Source organism: Gymnogyps californianus, chromosome 1 (genome assembly GCF_018139145.2).
Source record: "Gymnogyps californianus isolate 813 chromosome 1, ASM1813914v2, whole genome shotgun sequence".
In the NCBI taxonomy this organism is placed as follows: Eukaryota; Metazoa; Chordata; class Aves; order Accipitriformes; family Cathartidae; genus Gymnogyps; species Gymnogyps californianus.
The window spans coordinates 3,893,773-3,908,930 of NC_059471.1; the positions used below are offsets into that span (position 1 = coordinate 3,893,773).

The 15,158-nt window shown below is 38.5% G+C and overlaps 1 protein-coding gene across 4 annotated transcripts in view; it reads right to left on the reverse strand.

The window, feature by feature from the left end:
- Window positions 1-15,158, reverse strand: part of RSF1 (remodeling and spacing factor 1) — a 59,276-nt gene that overhangs the window by 27,203 nt on the left and 16,915 nt on the right. For 3 of the 4 annotated variants that reach the window (XR_007766557.1, XM_050898214.1, XM_050898222.1), the window contains 4 exons: window positions 8,925-9,016; window positions 4,442-4,534; window positions 3,546-3,751; window positions 1,368-1,525 (listed from right to left, as the gene is read on the reverse strand). Coding sequence is in view for 3 of the 4 variants with exons in the window: in XM_050898214.1 (XP_050754171.1) it covers window positions 1,368-1,525; window positions 3,546-3,751; window positions 4,442-4,534; window positions 8,925-9,016 (549 nt within the window). In the remaining variant the exon portion in view is untranslated. Of the gene's footprint in view, window positions 1-1,367; window positions 1,526-3,545; window positions 3,752-4,441; window positions 4,535-6,503; window positions 6,534-8,924; window positions 9,017-15,158 lie in introns of those variants that run through there. The other variant, XM_050898230.1, reaches the window with a different exon arrangement.

Consider the following 15,158-nt stretch of genomic DNA (forward strand, 5'->3'; position numbering starts at 1 on the left):
GGTGAACATGCCATAGGATCTGGGGAATTATCTACAGTGGGGACATTCATTGAAGTATTTTCAAATGGCTCCTCCTGAATTCAGTGTAAAGTAAAATCATATCTGAAGTAGAGATCTCGATTAGATGATTTAAGCTGGCTCGACCAATTTTTAGTGAGACAAAGGCATAGATCAGTACTTGGAATTAATTACGCAGTGTCGGTAACCACGCAGGTTATGTTGTCACTTATGTGCACAGTTAGATATTGGAAATGCCTTAGACCGAAAGACAATTCTGTTGGTGTGTCACAATTTACTGCAGTTTCTACAGTAGTCTTTTAATGCTTCCACAACTACTCAAATTTTATCTACGTTTCATTTATTTCTTCTGTTCTACACTGTTTGTTGCAAAGAATGAGAATAAAATAGCAAGTCTTTCTCTTTGATACTCGAACCAAGACAGGCCTTGGCTAATTCCATATATCCAATTAACTTAAACAGATTTGAAGAAACACATACTAACACACTGGAATCCTTAAATCTTGTTTCTGATTGTGAAAATATTTTCCTGTATTTTAACAAAATGGTAGTACCAGGTAGTAACTGGGGTAAAATTACTTGGGATAACAAGCTTTTAGCTTTTCATAACCTGAGAAAAGATCAGATTCTTATAACGTAAAATACTTCAGGCTAACTGATACTTAGTGAAACCAATGCACAAACCAACAAGTCAGGCAAGTTATTAAAAACGTGCAATGACATGATAATAAGGAAGGAAAAAAGTAACAAAACCGTACAGTGGAGGCAGCTAAGGACCACTTCACTTCTAAGATATTTTAGCATTTTAAATTGTTTTAACTTCAGCTCATGTCTTCTTGAAAAATCATGTCGATTGTGAAACATTTGAGGAAATAACCTATATTTTTTGATTCAAACTCAAGAGCAAAAGTAAACAACACACCCCATACTGTATTGATTTCAATCATGGCATTGCACAAACAGATTTTTTGCTTTTTAAAATTTTAATGTTGCTAGAACAGGAAAAGTTTGGCAACAGTTCAATGCCCCACAAAAACATACAAAGATGAGCATTTACAATATTATACAAAATGTACAGCAAAAATAAAATTACTTAGAAAACAAATCTATACATAGCTCTCTTCTTATAAATAAACTCTTGAGCCTAAATATGTACTAAAATACTCCAAAAATATTTATCATTTCAAAGTATTCAATATTTCCTTGATTTACTTTGAACAGAAACATCTTTTGTGTTTGTTTGGGTTTTTTTAAAAGTCCTAATCTAACACGGTAACTTTTCATGAAGTTGAAAATTCTAACATTGCCACAGCACAACATGTAAAATTTGAGAAAAGAAGGCAGAAAACCTTGTGTAGATGCTTCTTCACCCTTTTTGGTGTCTTCATCTTCTATGCTTGGGCTTTCACGTGATGAATTCTCCTGCTGAGAATTGTTGTTTTTCAAGAGGGCAGGATCAATTTGCGCTTTCAAGAGCTCAAGGGTCTCGGCAAGCTCATTGCGGTTTCTAGATGACAGAAGAAAAAATATACTGTCTGATAAGCCACTCACTCACCCCAAAGGGATTCATAAAAAATAAACAAACACCATCTGCTTAAATGAACACTGCCCTGAAAACCTTACATACAAGCATAGCAAAATGCCTGTCCCAGCAGAGCGGCTGCAACTTTGCCGTCAGAAACCTTCCAATTTATCCACACCAAGATAAAATCACTTTTTTGGAAGGACCTTATCTATCTCGACTCAAGTCCGGTTGGGTCTGGATCCAAGCTGCAACTATGACTCTTTTATTCATTATCCTCTTACCAGTCCTCACTGATTTTTCTTTGCAATTTCTTTTTTCTCTCAGCAGAGAGGAAGTTGTAGTTTCTGCTCATGCACCAAAGGAGCAACCACATCATTCAAGTGAAATTTTCAAAAGCAATTAAGTAATTTAGATACTTTTTTGCAAGTACCCATCCTAAGCACATGTAGCAAACAATACAAAGTTATCCAGAAAACTCCAGCTACTCGAGTTATGATAGTGAGAAAATGTTCGTGCATCTCTATGCATGTGAATCTCAGTGCGCTGTAACTCCTTATTTAAACTGGACATCTAACTATAAAAAAATGGTACCTTAATGTATAATGAATTTGAGCGATGATTAAACAGAGTCATTGTTTTCATAATAGGCTAGAATAATAAGGCTCTCGCATTTCTTTTTTCAAAGTCAACGTTCAGCAATTTGTTTTGACCAGGTTTACAGAAAAAAAGGAAGCCTAGAAGTGCAACAAGCCTGAGATGTGGAATCTCACGGGTTTAAAACCGTTTCAGATTTTACAATGCATTACTGTGTTTTTCTGCTGTGAGTGTCAGAACTTTCCCAGCAGAACCCTGATTTCTTCCGCTTTTGGCATTGATCTCTGGGGTCTATAATGCATGAAGAGAGATAAACATCACTCAGCTCTTGATTGGTTTGTTTAGATACATTTACTTTATTCGCCCACAACAGCTGTCTAAATTTCACTGGTAGTAACGCTTATCATTTTATGGCCCGTTGATAGCAGTTTAAACAGTTTTGTATGACTCCCTTGGTTACTAAAGCTATGGATATGTAAATAAGCTGCAGATATAAAAAATAAAATTTAAAAACAGAAAAAAAAAATCATTTGACTTTTTTTTAATCTCTTTTTACATCTCTCTGTACTTTTTAAGTCAGAGTTGATTCTGGTGAGTCCAGTTGAAAATCCACTTGGAACTAAACAAATTAAAAAAAGGACGTTTACATGGAGATAAACTAAAAATGGATAACTAGTAGATATGAAACAAATTTCAAGCTAATTCTTTTTCCAGTAAGAAAGATCCCATATGCTTTGCATAGAGTAGGAAAGTGAAAAACAAAATATGTAACAAAAATCACAAAACCCCATAAATCTGAAGGTAAAATATCATCAAAATATTAACAGACCAATCTGCAGCAACTGAGACCCAGAGGCACCGAGTCACGTACAGATGTCAGTCTGCATCAACGTCACACACCTCCTCTTTACTGATCTATGAGCTGAATTCTACTCCAGAAGATTTTCTGTGCCTATTTGTATTGTCAACAGTTTTGTAGTTCCATGAAGTTAAAATTGCAATGTAATTCCCCCAAGAACAAAAGTGTCCACTTGTAGTGTTCTTAATAGAGCAGAAGTTAAAGAAGCAACAGTCCTCCTCCATTTCCTAAGGCATTTAGCTGGCCAGTGAGCAATATGGAGGCATCGTCCTCAAGCAAGCCTTCTCTTGGTACCCTTTCCATATATCCATTGTAGCTTGGGTAAGCAGAAAACAAATTACACGTTGGCTATTACCAACAAATCAGTGGGTTATTTCTGTCCGTGGTTTTTCACTAAAGCATACATGTGAAGGCAGAAAATCCCAATGTCACGAATCCTACTCTGTGAGAAACGGAGATGTATTGAAATACATTTCTGAGCCCCAGTCACAAATAGCTAAAACCCCCTACAAAATAAGAAAAAAGGGACAAAAAAAAAAAAAGGAATACCTAACAATGCACTTCCACGTGGATCCATCCTGGTCATCCTGTTCTTCTATGTACATCCTGACATTATGCTCTTGATCCAGCTGATACCAATACATCAGACCATCCTTGTCGCGACCAATGGGCTGAAGACGCATGGCATCGGCATCCTCCTCATTGATTATATTCTTGAACTTTAGATTGTCATCAAACTGACATTCACAGAGATACTGAAAAGATGAGATAGTAGAAAGGCTGTTAAATATCAAAATATAAACAGAAATAAGAAAATCAGCTCATTTCCTTTTGGTGCAATTCAGAACTTCTTTTTAGGCCTCTCTCTACTGGATCTGTGAGTTAGCTATAGCTATCAGTTTTTTTTCCAGACCGTGTTGTTTTTAAATGAGACACAAGTTTTTGTTTTTGATTTTTTTTTCCTGGCCAGCGTAGAAAGTTTATTTTTAATTTTTTTTTTTTTTTTTTTTTACATAGTACAAATGATCTCATTCTACAATAAAACACATACATAACTTGGAACCAACCCTGACAGTTTTCTCAAGACTTGAAAAGATAAAGTCCCATCTTTGCCTTTGGAATTCAGCAAGCTAATAAACATTTTAAAAAGCATACTGCACAGGCAAATAGCTACTGACAAAACAGTAAGTACAAAACAATTTTCATACAAAGTTTCATCAAAAGTGTGAAAAATATGCTAACAAAACATTACATTCAGTTTGAGCCCACCCCACTACAATGAATATTGTGTCTATTACAAGATCAGCTCTACATTTAATATATCTACTTATGGTTCAATCAAGCTAAATTTGCAAGATGTTTAAGTGAGTGAGAAAGCCAGATCTCCAAGATATTTAAGCGAGCGAAGAAAAAGTCATTTAGAAGCTTAGTTGATGAATGTGTACCTTCAGAATCCCCAGTTTGCATTCAACACTCATTTCTAGGTATCCTTTTTTTTCCATCTCCCAAGCCCAAGTGCTGTTGAATTCTTGGCATATCTGTCACAAACAAAATAATAAGATTGCTAGGGTCAGTGGATAAAAGCAACTTCAACTTTTATATTAATAGTACCTTACTGCAGTAACAATTATACGTGAACTCTTGAGGACAGCAGGTCAGAAAGCCTCACACAAAAATGAACAACTGAAACTGGGTTAGGTTGGCAAGCACTGGCAAGTCTCCATGGAAGAGTAGATCATCGAGGCCCTGATCACCACCAACTTCTCTAAACCTCTTAAATTAGGCAGCACAACTCTGAACTGGGAAGGTATTCTTGTCTTTGCTGTGCAAAATCTCCCATTTTTCTATTTCTGACTTGTCTATTTAGAACATAAATTCTCTCGAGTAGATGTGATTTCTTACTACGTGTCCTTACAGCACTTCGCACATAAGCTGCCAAGCTCTCTTGGGGCCCCCTAAGTCCTGCAACTGTACTGCAGATAACAAATGCAACCGATATTCGCTCCACGCTGTGGAATTATTATTCTTTAGAAAACATCTTGGGCTTCAAGCTGCTTGATAAATATTTTAAAATATTGTAAGTATAGCCAATTTCAATTTACTTAAAGCAAATAAATTCAATGACACCACTATGGGGAAAAAAAAACGAACATGAAAAAAAGTGGCAGTAGAGGATAAATAGATTGAATCAGCGGGACCTCCAATAATAACGGTGGAGAAGGAATTCCCTCTCCTCCTAAACAACTCAGACATGCTTAAGACAACTCTCATGAACAGAGAAGAGCTGCTTATCGAGGACACACGGTGGGATCTCCAGTCGGCGAGGCTATTCTAGTGGAAATAACCCATTAGAAGGAGGCGAAAGCTAATCACAGCTACTTCTCCAGTCGGGATTATTTTGAAGTGCCAGTGTTGAATCACGACTGTCCAAATTAGCACACGAGGTACTGCTGCCCATCAATCTGCAAGGAAGCAAAGCCCTGCTGAATGGACTCAATCAAAACAGTGTACTCTCCCAATCACCGAATTATTATTAAACACAAGATACAGTCACTAAGCTACTTAGAAACCTGTAAATCACATCTGAAAGCGGCTTTCTCTGGAAACAGCAGCAAAAATAACCCTAAATTTCACCCACCAGATGTACGGATCAGCTGATTCATGTTGTAAAACTCCACGTGGGCTACAACCAAGAAAGGGGCCGCTACCCCTCCTCTGTCCCCACGGCCGTGCTACCTACCCTCTGCTATCCCTAGTACTGACACCAGTTCTTAAGTGACCCAAGGGTAAGCCTGCAATTAGATCGGCTCAGCCACACCATAAATCATACTCTGACTTTAAACTATGACCTACAGAGAACAGTGAAGAGAGTGCTCTCTGGTCACAATGAATCCTGCTGGAGAGCAGTTCTTCCTGCTCCGAGGTTAAGGAACTTTACACGGATACTTCTCTGATGCAATGCCAAAGCTCACAGCGAGCGACAATCACTGCTCGCTCGCAAAACAAGGCTACTCTGCTTTCTCTCTTTCAACCGTGTAACGTGAAGAATGCTGGGAAACTGTATATCAAAACTCTTGCTAAGGGCATGTGCCAGTCGCTGTTCATTACTTACTCATTGAGTGTGAAAGCAATAATGAGAAGTTTCAGGTGCTGCGGAAGTGTACGATTGTCAAAGCAAAAGCTCAGAGACATCAGAGCTGATGAAGCATCTGTTCAAACCGAAATGACTACATTTTGACAATTAAAAACCAGATGATTGTGCTTTCTCCTGACAAGTACTGTCACAACCCTGAACTACAGATCTCATTGATTCAGGCTCCGCTGAAATGTTAGTCTCTGCCTTCATAGAGGGGACGTTTCACACCGATCAAAAACCTGCTGCTTGCGGGAGCAGCTGGCTTCTGCATGCTAAAGAGGGGTCAGCACCTTCCCACCCTGCAAAAGAGATGCTGAAACGTGTATCTCTCAAATATTTCCAAAGCAGCTACGATGGCATCCAACACTTACTATTACCATGCTCCAAATGTTCACTTTAAACAACGAAAACAGGAAGGTGAAAGACACAGCAGAGGAGTCTGCTTGGGTGGGACTACAGACACCTGAATTCTAACAATCAGAAAAGACAGTGTGTTCAGAACGTGCCGATTTCGGGGTTGAAGGTTCCAGACGGACCAGTCCAGAGAAATCTTATCTGTATAATAGCAGAAAATATGTTTGACAATAGTCAAGTAAAGCATTTTGCCAGGAGACAGTGCAATCTGAATTAACTCAACTACGCGTTTCTCAAAAAACGGCTAAGCTGGACAGTTCCTCTTAGTTGTTAAAACGTTTAGGACAAGCCATTTCTTTACCTTGGTCATACATGACCACATACGTTCCTTGTGCAGAGGAGAAAAGTCAGATTCCTGGAGCCCTATAGCCATTTTCTTCCAAAAAAGACTAGTGTGTACGCTGGTGAGCCAACTTGGGTGGTTCACCATCAGAAGAGGGAAGGGAAAGAGCTCTCAACTGCCACGCTCACTCCCTATCCCAAAAGACATTCATCTGTCAAAATATCAGCCACAGCTTGGAGACAATTTTTTATGATGCTCTTTATAAGCACAGCAGTCGAATAAAGCATATTTTATAAACAGTCGGTATATAAACAAAACAATAATATGTACAGGCATAAATATTAAGAGCATGTAAGTTTGAATGTCCTCCACTTAAAGTTTCCTCCTAAATAAGAAAACGGTCACATCTAGAATGTATCAAACCCTGTTTTATCAAAGCAACACAGTAGTTTCTAACAAAGGAAAAACAGGTCAACATTGCCTCTTAGAGTACGTCAATAATACGTCGAACAATACTGCAGGCATCTAGGAAGAATGCTCTCAATGGTTCCACACCTTTTCAGTTTTTCCTGGCTTTTGTGGCATTTCCCAATACTCTTCGTTGTTTTTCTAAATTAATTATACCCCTTTGAAATGGGGACAGTATTAGCATACCTCTCTAATTAGTTATATTCAAATTCCTTTGTTCTTCAAGGTTCCTTTGAACCACTGGCTAGAATAAGCTTCAAGTTAGCTCTGGAGACTGTTAAATGAAGTAGAATTTATTACCGCTTACTTGGTCTTAGCAGGGGCGTGTGGGAGGGTTTCCTTACCACTTTCCCATCCTTTCAATGCCTGCTGAAGGAAGATTTTCCAAACTACTCCCTCATAAACTTGTTTTATCCCTCTGCTTTCTGCTTACCACACAAGTGGTAAGCGGCTTCAGTGGGGTACATGAGTTAACTAGTCAGAGTTGGGTTTTCTCAGCTTGCTGCAATGGCTTTTCAGTATATTAAAGAATTTAACGCAATTCAGTAACCACAGTACTCGGTAATATACAAAGTACACAAAAGTTACATAAATTATTACATTATTATTTTAAAGCATCATCATAAATATTTTACAACTGGTGAAGAGGTTAGATTTAACCTAAGGCCCTTCAGCAGGTTATTTCCTGACATACTCCCAGTCCTAAAAACATCATCCTCTTAAGACTACACAAACCTCAAGAGAAATCTCTGTCTCTGTAAAGCTTATAGATGGCACTTAAGGGGGCAAACTGCAACTGGATTTGCCAAGTGCCATTACTTGTATCATTGCTATTACCATAATGCTGTATTTCTAAGTAAGATGCGATCATGGCTGTACGGACAATACCAAGACTACATTTTTGTGGATTAAAAGACACATGGAACAAATCCAGAGGGGAAATGGTAACCTAATAGTTTTGAATATCTGTATATTCTTATTTTCTGAAGCAGTGTAAATTCTTTAAACTGAAAACTATTTGCATGTAAGGTGCCAACAATGGCATAGCCACAATTAAAATACCAATACAGAATTATGTAAAACAATGGGATGCTATATTTTTACTGATGCATAACTACATTTTCATCTTAGCTGTGCCATTCTGAGCATGCAAATATAAATCACTACAATGCTTTCATTTATTATTAATACATGCTACAAGAACTCTGTACGGTTAGTCCCTGTATGAATACCAACCAAACACAGTAATTAAATCATATCCAGACAATTGATATACAAATGAATTGTTACTGTGTAAATCTCTCTGCTCAATTTAGCCCATTTGCAGGCTACTAAATCTCCTTCTTTGTTTAGGGTCTTAATGCTCAAAGAAGTATTTTACTACCAAGTATGAAGGTGTACGCCCTTTTACGTGCAGAAGATTCTATTTTCAGAGATTTTTTTACACAAGCCTAGGCAGACTGAAAGTTAAGCTGGGATCTTATGCAACTAAAGTCTGGGCACGCACATCGATGTTGGCCACAACACAGCCCAAGGCTCACTATAATTCATACCAGGGATTGCTGACACAACAGCTCATCATAACCGTATTCCAGCATTGCAGAATAATACAACACGCATATTGTACCTTGATCAAATATTTTTCCCATCTGTCTGCTGTGACAGACTTCCCAATCTTTCTCATCAGTTTCAAGTGAAGCTCCACCAATTCTTTTGGAACTGCAGTATTGAGAGAGAGAGAGAAAGAGAGAGAGAAAACAAAAAGTTATGAAGTCTGGTGCAAATATACTTCAATGCTAAACACTGATAACACTGAAACACTGTGACAAATTGAGAAATTTTAATAAAACATAGTAACTTAACGTCTGCTGAAGAGCAGCCCCGCAACTGAGAGATGGAGGAAGGTTAATTTAATCACATGGGTCTTTTTGTTTAGATTTACATTTACGATGGTCATTGCCCTTCCTGTGCCCTTCCTTAAACTCAAGGAAACGGACCTCAGTGATAAACACGTAAAAATTTCGGCAGCATTAAAACAACAACTGGACAGGAACTACGCCAGTCAAACACCTACAAAAATACTACGGCGAGCAGCACACCTGCAGCTGCCTCCAGAAACCCCAAAGCCATCCTGGAATATCGCTGAATCCAAACTATTTTTGGCTGGGTGTGTGGTATGGGAGAAATGTTCCAGAAACTTTGTCCTCACAGATGCAGCTTTGCTATATACTTACTCTCTTTTGTACTGGAGGGACAGAGAGGGACTCGAGATCTGGGGCTTGAGGGATGGAGGCCAGAACTGCTGCTGAGTACAGCTGCACCAGTGCCATCACAGAATCAAAGTTTTCCAACCAAATTTTACTTATCTCTTGGTGTACACTCCTCAGATACAACTTCAATATCTTGTCTTAGCTCACATCTGTGATTTATAAATCCGTCTGGCACCACCAAGTGGCAAATTTGCAGAACATCACTTTTATAAGCTAGTAGTATAACTTTTTAAAAATACGTAACTGATAATAATTAATGCCACTATACATGCCCAGTGACCTGAGCTTTCTCATTTGGAATTTGTTGAGAAAAACTTAAATAAATGAACCTTTCAAGTATTTTTGTTTCTCTACTATTTGCGTACAATTTTATTTTCTGAAAGCATTTTCATTACGCACACACACTTTAAAAGTTTAAAACCCAAGAACTTTTATGATCACAATTTATGACTATGGTTTTTCTGCATTACTTGACACAGGATAAACAGCTGGGACACCAAATGTGTTTGTTCTAAACTAGACGTTACTGAGATGCTATTTCTTTTACTGATCTATACAACATTTGAGTATGTGTGAATCTTTTCAATATTTAACGTGAATTCACCTAACTGATATTTGTCTTTCAATCAAATGCCTCTATTTCCAAGTGAACATAGTGAGTTGGTAAAATATCAGTTTGATGAAAATGCTTGTGTCATTTCAGAAGTAAATCATCGCTGCTCATTTGCAGCCAGAAATTTAATACACAAACTCCTTCAATAAATACATAAAGTACCAGCCTGGTACCCAAAAAGAGACCTCCTTTCAACGTGGATAATTCATAAGCAACTCTAAACTAGCTCTGACTTTTTCACTTTTATTCCATTTATATTATTTCCATTACCATTACATATTGAAGAAACCTAGCACATCTCCTCCTTGGTTTTCCTGAAAATGGATGCATTTCATAATTTTAAACTACCACACATTTTAAAAGGAACAAGATCAAAGGTCTTAACCCTGATAGGTGCCGAGCACTTGGCGCTAACAAAATTAAGCAAAGCCCTTTATACACATGAGCAATTCCATCAAAGTCAACTCATACAATTAAACCTCAGCTTGTGTTTGTGTGACATGGAACTGAGCCAGAGTATTCAAAATCTTGCTGGATCAAAGCTTTTTGTTCTGCATCTTTTTTTGTTTGTTTGTTTTTAATCAGATCTCTTTTTAATGGGTACATACTGATTGGAAGCCTAGTTTAAAGAAGCACGGGTGATTTGTTTTGAATAATCAAATCCCCAGTCACCACAAAAATCTTTGCTGGAGTGTCAGTCTTAGAAGACATGAAGAATGCTAAAAATTCCAAAATGGGAAAGTAATTTTGCACACCCTTGGTCAGCACTTGCTCTGATTTTTGTTAGTACCTATAGAAACCTCACTTCTTTTCTCAGATTCCAGCATTTCAGCTCTTGCATTACTAGGATCTTGATGATGTATCGATGTGGTTATTTTCACAAACTTCACAAAACATTTCAAATCCATTCTCTGTTTATTTATTACCCTTTTGAGATGTTTTTCAGGTATCATAACAATATTAATGACCGGATCTCTAGGCTGGCTTTTCGCCAATTCCCTAGTAAGCGCTTAGAGGAATCGCACACTATCCTCCTTGTTCTAAGGAACGAGGTGGGAGTTTCGGAGAAGAAAACTGATGTCCAGTTTGCAGGCAGAAACTAGGGAGTGTGTGCAGTACAGCCTGACCAGCCGGGGTGCCTGAACTACAGCAGAAGCCTATGGGACTGAGAAACAAACTCTGTATTGAAACCAAAGTAACTGTAAATAATATATGGATCACATGCAGCAATGTACACCTGACTTGCCCAGAAATACCAGCTCAGGGAGGGGTAGTAGGAAGGCTGAAGAGTGGCAGAAAATCCATCCCTTCCCAGACCACTTATTTGGCAAGAAGTGCACTAGTAAACAAGGCTAACATTTCAGTCGTCTCAGAAATGCATTGAACCTGCATAAAGTTAACTTACTTTTGTTCAGAATATAGACAGAATTCTTGACAAGAGTTCATTGAAGTGGGACATCAATAAGGATCATTTTTACAACGCTCTTCTAATCCTACTTGTAACATACCAAAGATAACAAACATGAGATGTAATTACTTTTGGGTTGTGATGTTGTTTGTTTTTTTTAAATAACAACAGTAGACTATCATCTCTTTTGTAAAATATCATCTCCATTCAAGTGGGACCGGCATCACTCATTTCAGGAACTCTTATAATAACCTAATAACGTTTTGCATTTTTTAAAATTTCACATAAGGGAAGGAACAATACATAGCATCTTTCTTGCCTAATAGCCATTCTGTGTAAGGTTTTGGCCAAAAAAGTGTGATGGAACATATAAAAAAAACCCTAAATCTGAATGACATTCTCAGACTTTTATGAAACTTTGATCTCTCTGGAAAGTAATACAGTAGCTCTCTAAAACCTTCATAGAATACACTTAAGTGGTGGAGAAAACACCAGGACTCTGTGCACAGGGCTAATAAAAATTGTACAGCACTATTTTAAAAGAAAAACTGGTTCAAAGAATCAAATATAATTAAACCACGGTGCCATCTGCTAGATATTCAAAAATACAGACTTTTCATAGGAAGAAGCCATGAGTCAGAGAGAATGAGTCACTGTATATACAATTATAGGGCTTCTGGTGGAGTTTAGCCAATTTGTTAAGTCCTGCACTTTCCTGGAGGGCAGGTTCTTGTCTGGGCCTCATACAATATCCTTTGAACACTATTCTATCTACTCCAGCATTTCAGGGAATGTCCCATACATCAGTCACACATTTCTAATAAATTTGTGAAAGACAGGAAGTTGAAATGGAAGAGAAAAAGTACGAACACGTGGAAACCCCATCATCGGGTTAGAAAAGCTGTAACTTTCAAACACCTGCATAACTGTGGATTAAAGACCTGGCTGTGGGTACCCATTAACACCTTCCCACATAACCATAACCCCATTTCACCTCTACTTATTTTCCCTGCCAAAATGAATACACTCACAGCTGAGCACTCACCTAAACAAAACTGAAGTAAAGGAGGAAAACAAAAAGTGTAGATGACAGACAAAGTCCTGGGTCTGGAGGGAGGACAGGGGGAACTTGTTATTTGGAAAATGATTACAAATAAAAAAGCTTTGTATGAGATCTGGAGTGCTGGACACAGAGGGAAAGATCAGAACCACGATGTATGCAGAGTCCCTGGTACTGATATGGACTGCAAAGCCTACGCCTCCTTTCCTCCTCCAGGGATAAGAGAAAAGCGTACTGAACCCCTCGTGCTGTGGGGACTTAGGGAGAAGGGAACAAGAAGTAACGTTTTGGGATGCAAAGGCTGCTGGCAGTTTTCATGCTTCACGAACACAAACAGGTCTTCCCAGTTACACTAGTAAAACCTTTTTCCATGATAACTTGTTTTGGCAAGTGGAAGAAAAGAAGTGACTCATAAGATAGACAGGGCAAATATTTCCATTAACAGTTTGCTCTTTTTCATCTTTCTCCCTTGACCAGAATTACCTCTGCACGCTATGACTTCGCTGTCAAATAAAACCACACTAAGCAGGTGGACAGCCGAGATCGACAGCATCGTTAATAATCTCCCACCTCCTCTTCTTTTCTACTAAGGGAAGCTAGCTCACAGTAACCTGTACAAAACCGATGTGCATTAGCTACTGGCACCCTGCGCAAAGAGTTTCACGGCAAGCAAATACAAGATAGCTTCCACCATGTTCAGCTCCCTCTGCTGTCAGTGCTGGAGGGAGATGAACTAGAAGCACATGCAAAGGCAAGAGCATCCACTCAGGCGCTTGATGAAGAGTTGCGAACTACACGGCAAATTTACCACTTAGCCCACCACACACTAACCATGCACTTAATTCCCTTTACAGACAAGCCCTTATGCATAAATTTGCCTAAAACCAGTCGGCTGCATCCCTTACGAAAGGTGCAAGAGTACCCAATAGACAAGTGACCACATTTCTAACATCTTTAATATTCTCCTCCATTTTTGTGTGCAAGTCTGAAGTCCCATGAGCGGTCTGAGGCAGCAAACACTTTGTCTTCTAGACTAGTTTCAACCAAAGGTTAAGTTCCTCATCTGGTTCATTAAATAGCTAGAGAAACACTTGGGAAAAGAAAGGGGATAGGATCTCCTTCAGCAGCAGCGCTAGTTTATGATAACATAAATATTCTTCTCTAGGAACTAACTTGTTTCTTATCTCAACTCTTCGCATAAGGAAAATGGGAAATCCCTATAGTTAGGATGTGTTATTAAGAAGTTTACAGACCATAAAGAAAAATGATGGCCTTAGTACAAACTTGGCATGATAAATAAATGGAAGGACAAAACCTTCAGTATGAACCAAGCAAGAAGTTACAGTGAACCTCTGACAAATAACTGTGATAATAAGGAGCCCCATATTCATGCAGCAAGCTTGGCATAAAAAAAAAAAAATTTGAAGCATTTGACCTCTGTAGTGTTTCCCAACATGAAAAAGCAGTAGTTCCTGTTCCAAAGGACAATCTAAAGATCTTATTTTCTAGCTGAGTCACTTGATGAGCATTATCATCCTACCAAGTTGTGTGCCCATGAAAAAAAAAAAAAAGGCAGCAGGAAAGAGGAAAAAATGTAACCGCTCTGCCTCCCGAGTGAATGAAAAGAGCAATTGAACGTTCTGTAATTAAACCGAAGATCAAAACAGAAAGAACAACTCACCAAGTAGCAGTTTTATATCCTGTTCCTAGAAAGATTTTGGCAGGCATTAAAAACAAACAAACCACGCTCACATTTAAATGACATTGTTATCCTACGAAAGTACTTTGAAATCTGGATGCTCAGCAGCTAGATCATTTTCATACAAATATCCAAGTACCTTTATATCTCTTATCTGTACAAATACCTATTACAAGACTCTCCGCTCGCCTGGACTACTCCGAGCACGTGTCACTAACCTTATTCAGCAAAGTTAAGATTTTCATCTTGCTGATAAACCCCCTCCCACCCATCCCCATGCAAGGATCCCAGCACACCGCCTCTCTCACTGTTGCTTGCGAATGAATTGTGACCAACGTGGACAGAGCTTTGAACTGGGACCAAAAAGCCTTTTCCACCTCCAGTTCTTTTAGGAAGTTGTGTCACCAACCTAACAGACCTGGCTATCAGAGTTGCATACTGACTTCACTGCATTAATCCTCGCTGCAACCGGCATGTGACCTTAAAATTCAGCTCTAATTTTAGCTACAAGATGATTTTCAAATATTCAGGATTTATCACCTGTCAAAATTGTTATTGAGGACCCTTCCCTCCCATTCTGTTTATTCTACCCTCTTCCACTGCCCACAAATCAATCTGATTATGCTTGTGCTCTCTAATGCCCACACTACCATCAGTCACCTTCTCGCTATACCCGAAACTGAGATTTAAAAAAAAAAAAAAAAAGTAATCATATGTATTGTTATCTGCATAACTCTTGAAGCTGGAGTTAAAGACTATACCGATCTAAACAAAATTCCTACGCAGAAGTTCAGCTGTTTTTCAGCAGCCC